At 46.5% G+C, this 5,964-nt stretch overlaps 1 protein-coding gene across 21 annotated transcripts in view; it reads right to left on the bottom strand.

Moving 5' to 3' along the window:
* Window positions 1–1,443: 1,443 nt before the first annotated feature.
* Window positions 1,444–5,964, bottom strand: part of mark3a (MAP/microtubule affinity-regulating kinase 3a) — a 59,649-nt gene continuing 55,128 nt past the window's right edge. For 13 of the 21 annotated variants that reach the window (XM_086183611.1, XM_086183612.1, XM_086183615.1 and 10 more), the window contains 2 exons: window positions 3,464–3,508; window positions 1,444–2,288 (listed from right to left, as the gene is read on the bottom strand). In XM_086183611.1, the coding sequence (XP_086039737.1) occupies window positions 1,943–2,288; window positions 3,464–3,508 (391 nt within the window). In that variant the 3' untranslated portion in view covers window positions 1,444–1,942. The remainder of the gene's footprint in view (window positions 2,289–3,463; window positions 3,509–5,964) is intronic. The other 8 variants (XM_086183618.1, XM_086183619.1, XM_086183627.1 and 5 more) reach the window with 2 other exon arrangements.

Here is a 5,964-nt window from a genome sequence, read left to right as displayed (position 1 = left end):
CCTGTTGAGTGTGGCTCGTGCGTAGACGTCTCAATTGAGGCATCACCCCAGTTACGATGGGCCTCAGCCATGAAATGCTCCTATACTCAACCTTGTTGGGACTTTCTCAGCCCTCAATTTAGTCTTCTAGGTGGACAAAGTCTGACCACCATTTTCATCTCCTTGCTCCTGACTGCTGCTGTGTGTCTCGAGTAAAACCAAGGCTTCTGCGAGTCTGAGCTACAGCGCCACACCCAGGATGTAGGGGGTGAGCGATCAAAGCTCACTAATTTACTAACAGTTTGGATGTGGTGGCTAAAACCACAGCTGCGCCCAGTCCTGTCCTGGCGTACAACCAAGTCTGCTGTGTCAAATCATCAGTATTTATGGGTTGGTACATTTTGACATGGATGTAAAGTTTTCATGCGTTAAGAGATAAGAATGCATCTTCACGGATATTTGATCAAAATATGCATGCACCCCGTTAGCCATCGCAACACTGAGGCAGAGCTATGAGCAGGATATGCAACTTCAAATACGGAGCCTTCCCTGAATGAACACTGGGATGTGAGGTTCTGTGGGAGATAAATCTGAAAATATTTGCACATCCTGGAACGTCCAGATAAGAAAGGATGACGTGGGGGGCGTGGCCGTCGATCCTCGACCCCGGTGACCATGTTGAAGTGTCCTTGAGCAAGATACTGGACCCATAATTGCTCCTGATGAGGAGGTTGGTGCCTTGCATGGCAGCCTCCACCATCAGTGTGTGTGAATGAGACGACACTGTAAAGCGCTTTGAGTGCCGCTAAGGTAGAAAAGCGCTATATATAATTGAGTCCATTTACCATGTTTGCAGCAGTGATTATGTACTTTTGTACGCCTTAGTGCTCATCTGGAGGGGAGGTTGAGGACTTTCAGGGAGTCGTGCTGTCGGGATTAGCCAAACTCAGCTGAATAATGATGGAACTTCAGGTTAAATCGATGGCGAGTCGCTAAATTACTTGCAGTTTAAAATGATAGATTGTAATTTAGCTCAGATCCATCTGAAGATTTCATAAACTACTGATGCAAGGACTGATAAAAATATTCTGCATCCGTCACATGAAATGATTTGCTCGTGATCTCAAACTGAGGAGGTCAGAACAGTCTCGCTAGGAGCAGGAAACTGGACCCTTTTGACAAAATTCAGTATTTTCAGGGTTTTCCAGCCCTGAACAACTGTGGTCTCTCAAAAAAGACCTTACACCAAGTCACAGCTGATTCCTGTCGTGGTTTTCTTCATAGGCTAAGTGGTACTGGAGGGATTTTAGACACTGCTGATCAACCTTCACACACGTCCAGGGTGATAAAGGCAACGGCGCATTTTCAGCGCCTCAATTGGATGAACTCTTAGCAGGGATCCCAGGTGTGACAGCCGGACCCGGTTCCATCTGGTCGGGACACAAATGAGCAGACAGGCAGGGGTCAAGTTGACAGACACTTTAATTGAGGCATGTGACCCTTAAACCACGTGGGCATTTACACGGACTCCCCATCATCTCTACTCTTGAACGAAATACAAAAAGAAGAAAACAAAATGAGTATTGCAGTGAAGCTGTCTTGAAAGTGAGATACATTATTTACACGGAAAACAAAAACGCTACGTAGGTTGTTTTTTTTTTTTTTCTTTTCCAGGAGAAAAAAAAAAGATGAAATAAATAAGACTAGAAATGCTTTGTTTGTCCACATTCACAGCATGACAAATCATATTCAACTCGTTAATGTCGCCCCCATGTGGCCAGAATAGACTGAGATATTAGTAGGTAATTCAGTGATTATTGCCAAAGCGTTAACCTATACATTATAATATTCAATACATACTCTGTATCTTGTTTTTAAAAAAGGAGACATTTGGAAACTGCTACTGGATGATTGTACAGCTTAAATACTTCTAGATATATATGTATACTTTTAAACCCTTTTTTCATAGCTTTAACTCGTTGGCAACTTTGGAAGCAATGTTTTTGAAAGCGATGGATGACCCAGATATCCTTTTAAACCTGACGCCATTGAGGGAGAGGCGGGGCAGCTTGCAAACCTCCATCTCCCACTGCACCAGGTTTTCAGCTCGCCCGTCTCCGTGGACGCAAAGAAGCAGGAAACTCTCTTGCTGTTCGTAGTCGCAGTTGTTGGCGTCGAGCACTTTGCGAATCTCCCTCATGATATCACAAGGCTCCATGGAGCTGGTGGTCCTCATACTCCAAGTGAATCTGAGGGAGCGGGGTTTACTGTCTTTATTTTCCCCTTTTTGATCCCCAGGTACATGGCGACTGTGGAAGGAACCAGACAAAATGTTTAGTTTGCTCGTCTCCGTGTTGGAAGCTCGTGGTTGGTGGATTTAAATATTCAACAGCTGCTGGAGATCAGCTGGTTGAATAAAACCGACCAGCCGCAAACTCGTCAGCAAGATTCAGCTTGTGGCCGTTTTTACCTCCAAACCCCAGTTTGTGCTTTCTCGTGTGTTACTGCATTTAAGTCACAGAGCTGAATTTGTCCTGATGTGAACACCAGCGAAGCCAGAAGGACGTTCCCATTTACTGCTGCTCTCAACGCATCTGAAGAACATTTTAAATTCATACCGACATTAAAGATGAGGGATAACAAGATGAAACAGGGCAAAAGAAAGTTCTGTTCTCTAAATATCAGACTATTTTTACTTTTATGCATTTCCTTCTTGTTTTTAAGCCCTCTAAATTTCATCCTTGTTGCTTCCATGTGCAGCTGTTTGAGGCAATTTGTGATCTTGCGATGGAATCAAGTTGGACTTTGTTTTACTGCTCGAACTCTGCCTGGGCATCAGCGTTCCGCCAAAGTCAAACACCAAACAGAAAAAACCCCTCTGTTCTGGCTGGACGTCACACAGAAGTGAGTCAGGAGAGGAAAAACATCTTTGTGAGCTCAACACACAAATGTGTTCGTATTCGAATGGCAAAGTAGACATTTTGGGTGAAGCATCACGTCACTCATGTCTTTACAGTGTAATTTTACGTAATTTAAACACTGCTGGAGGGGGTGTCAACAAGTCCATACCATATGGAGAAAAACACACTGTACTCGTCTCATGCGGGAACCTTTGCTCTGTGACTTGAATGCAACTTAAACTGGGGCTTGGCACGTCCATGCTGCGTTAAAAAGCCGGTTTCTGGGTATTAGGAGCACTTCTCAGGTCGACCGGAAGGAAAACATGCAGGGCAAATACAGCAGCAACACAAGTACGACGCCATGCAAATGAAAGAAAACAAGCCAAAACACAGCAAGGCAACAGGCTGTCAAACCATCCCGACACGTTCAAACATCCCTGAGACGTGGCAGAGAGGGGCTCCTATGCAAGGGGGAGGGAGGGGTCGAGCAATTTGGCCGACAGACTGCAAATGAGGACAAACTGAAGCCTACGCCACCTGGGTGGGGGGGTGGGGGAGGGGAGGGAGGGGGGAGGTAACCTCACCTTGAGCCCTCAAGTCTCCCGTTTCTCTCAAACTCGGTTGAGACTCTGGGGCGCACGAGACGATCAGACGGGGGAAGACAAAAAGAAGAAAAACAAAGATGTGGATTGTGCACAATCATTTTCAGTCAGTGGTCATCATAAAAACAACATGTGACGAGGAAGAACAGCGGTGAAGCAACACCAGAGCCGCCACCCACATAAAAATTATAGGAAAGAAATGGAAGAGTTGCCTTCCATCGAGGTAAGTGAAGAGTCATGAGAGGAAGAAAACAGTGAGAGATGCTGCGACGCCACAGTGGAACAGAAAAATGGTCCTTCAGCCCAGAGGAGGACGCAAACGCCTCGTCAACCAGCGACACCAAACAGCTCGTGCGGTTCTACTTTATTCTTTTACAGTTTTTCCAAACGACCCCCTGGTGGAGGTTTTCAGTGAGATTAAAGGGACAGTTTGTTGCTGGGACACTGATGCCCTGCCAGTGCCTCACCGTGACGGTCAGCCCGTGAATGCAGCGCACCACCAATGTTGGAAGTGTAGCGGGCAGGTGAGGGGACAGATATTCTTTCTTTTGGTGGACTTGCCAGTGGCATTGGCGCTGGTGCTCAAACCACAGCAGCACCTTCCTCTGCCTTCTGCTGCTGCATCGCCAGGATTCTCCAGACAGACGCCGAGCTGACCGTCGTCTATGGCGGGTGAGACACTGACTGGGCATCAGTGTCTGGTACAACTAAATAACTGAACTATCCCTTTAAAGATTTAGCTCACTACACTCAGAATAAACACCCTCAGCCACTTCATTAGGACCGCCTGTTCAAATGCTAGCTAAAGCTCATCAGCCGCGTAGGCACGTAGCCAAGAGCTCAGCGCTTCCTGCAGCAGAGGCTGTGTGAGCAGATGGAGGAGCTGCAGTGACTCAAATGGCTGCTCTGTGAAAGCAAAGGAGGACAGGAAAGAATGCCTGAGTGTACGTGCAACCATCAGGTGGGCCTCAGTGGCAGAGGTCCAGCACGGGTCCACAACTAGGATACTGCCAGGACCAGTACCAGTACCAGGACCAGTACCACGCTCGCCTGGCATCATTTCTTGATTGAAAAACAACTGACCCATGAATGAAGGTTATGATTGACAGCACTAAACTTGACAACTGTCAAGCTGAGGTGTATGTTTGCATGTTTTTCTTAACATTGCCTGACTTGCTGCTGGGTGTTGGCAGCAACAGGAACGTTTAATGGCTATTTACTCTGTGACACTGAACTTGACACACCAAACAAAAACCGAAGGCAGCGCGTCAGCTCTCGATGGGAGAGAGGATAATGCGCAATTCAACGTGGGTTTAAAGATGGAGTGGGAGAAGGACAAGGTCCAAAAAGAACTTTTCAGCTTAACAGCCAACTGTTTAGTAGCTAAAAAAATAAAATTCTATACTCCAAACAACAACCTTCCTGGTCTTAGGAGGTTCAACTGAATGCACCAGCAGGTCTACTTCTCAAAGTTATTTAGATCTCTGTTTATAAGGCGCTCTTGTGGAGAGAAAAAAAAATCGATCTGGTTTATATGTGAAAATATTGTGACCATGGCTCTACAGGGCTGATGGTGTGATGTGTCCAGCAGGGGAGAAGAGTCCTGCTGAGGGCGCAGCGAGGGAGCGAGACAAGCCGCTCCCATGAAACAACACAGCCAGAAGCCTGGAGACCTTCGTCTGATCAGTCCCTCACCATCGCTCCAGCGGTTGTTGGGTTTTTTTCATATGATAATAGAGGATATTCATAACATCGCTATTTTTGTTGCAACGCTATATTGGCTGAATTCCCCTGTGAGATTTACATGCTGAACGGAAAATCTTTGGACCCTGAAAATGAGTGTCAAAGGTCCAACTTTGAAAGCGACGCGCCGCGAAGCTGCTCACCAAAACAAACATGATCGGCAGCGAGGAACCCAGAGCGTACATCAACTCTCCATCAAAAGTTCAGCTCTACTAGTTTGACAAAACAGCATCAGAAATATATATCATATAAATATAAACCGGGAATGAGTATTCGGAAGCGGGACGTGATGATGCGGCCACCTGTAGCCGTGGAGGGCTCAGTCGCCTCCGTGTGCAGGTGCGTGTCTCAGGAGGTTCACGATGGCTACACGGTAGAGCCATGGATGAAGTCTCCGGTGGACACGTGCAGTTGCAGGAGTATAAACTGGCTGCTAAATGCTGACGTTTTCAGCGACACATTCGTGGCAGCTTCGTCGTGTTCAATACTACGACGCCTCAAGACTTTACAACTTGTTTTTGTCATCCGATTGTTTGTCATGTGGCTGGAAATTTTCAATGGCTAAATATAAAGTACAACACTTGATACAACAGGAACAAGAACCTCTGAATACTGTCAGACACAAGCGGCAGCAGCAACAATCCATATCACAACAGTGACATTCACACAGATGCTCACACTGATGTCGAGAATCCCACGCACGGGAATTCAATTTTCTTAACTGACGCAGACGAGCAACA

Source organism: Aulostomus chinensis, chromosome 17 (assembly GCF_037954235.1).
Source record: "Aulostomus chinensis isolate RoL2024-O1b breed Wild chromosome 17, RoL_Achi_v1.0, whole genome shotgun sequence".
NCBI lineage: Eukaryota > Metazoa > Chordata > Actinopteri > Syngnathiformes > Aulostomidae > Aulostomus > Aulostomus chinensis.
This window is presented reverse-complemented; position numbering and strand designations above follow the sequence as displayed.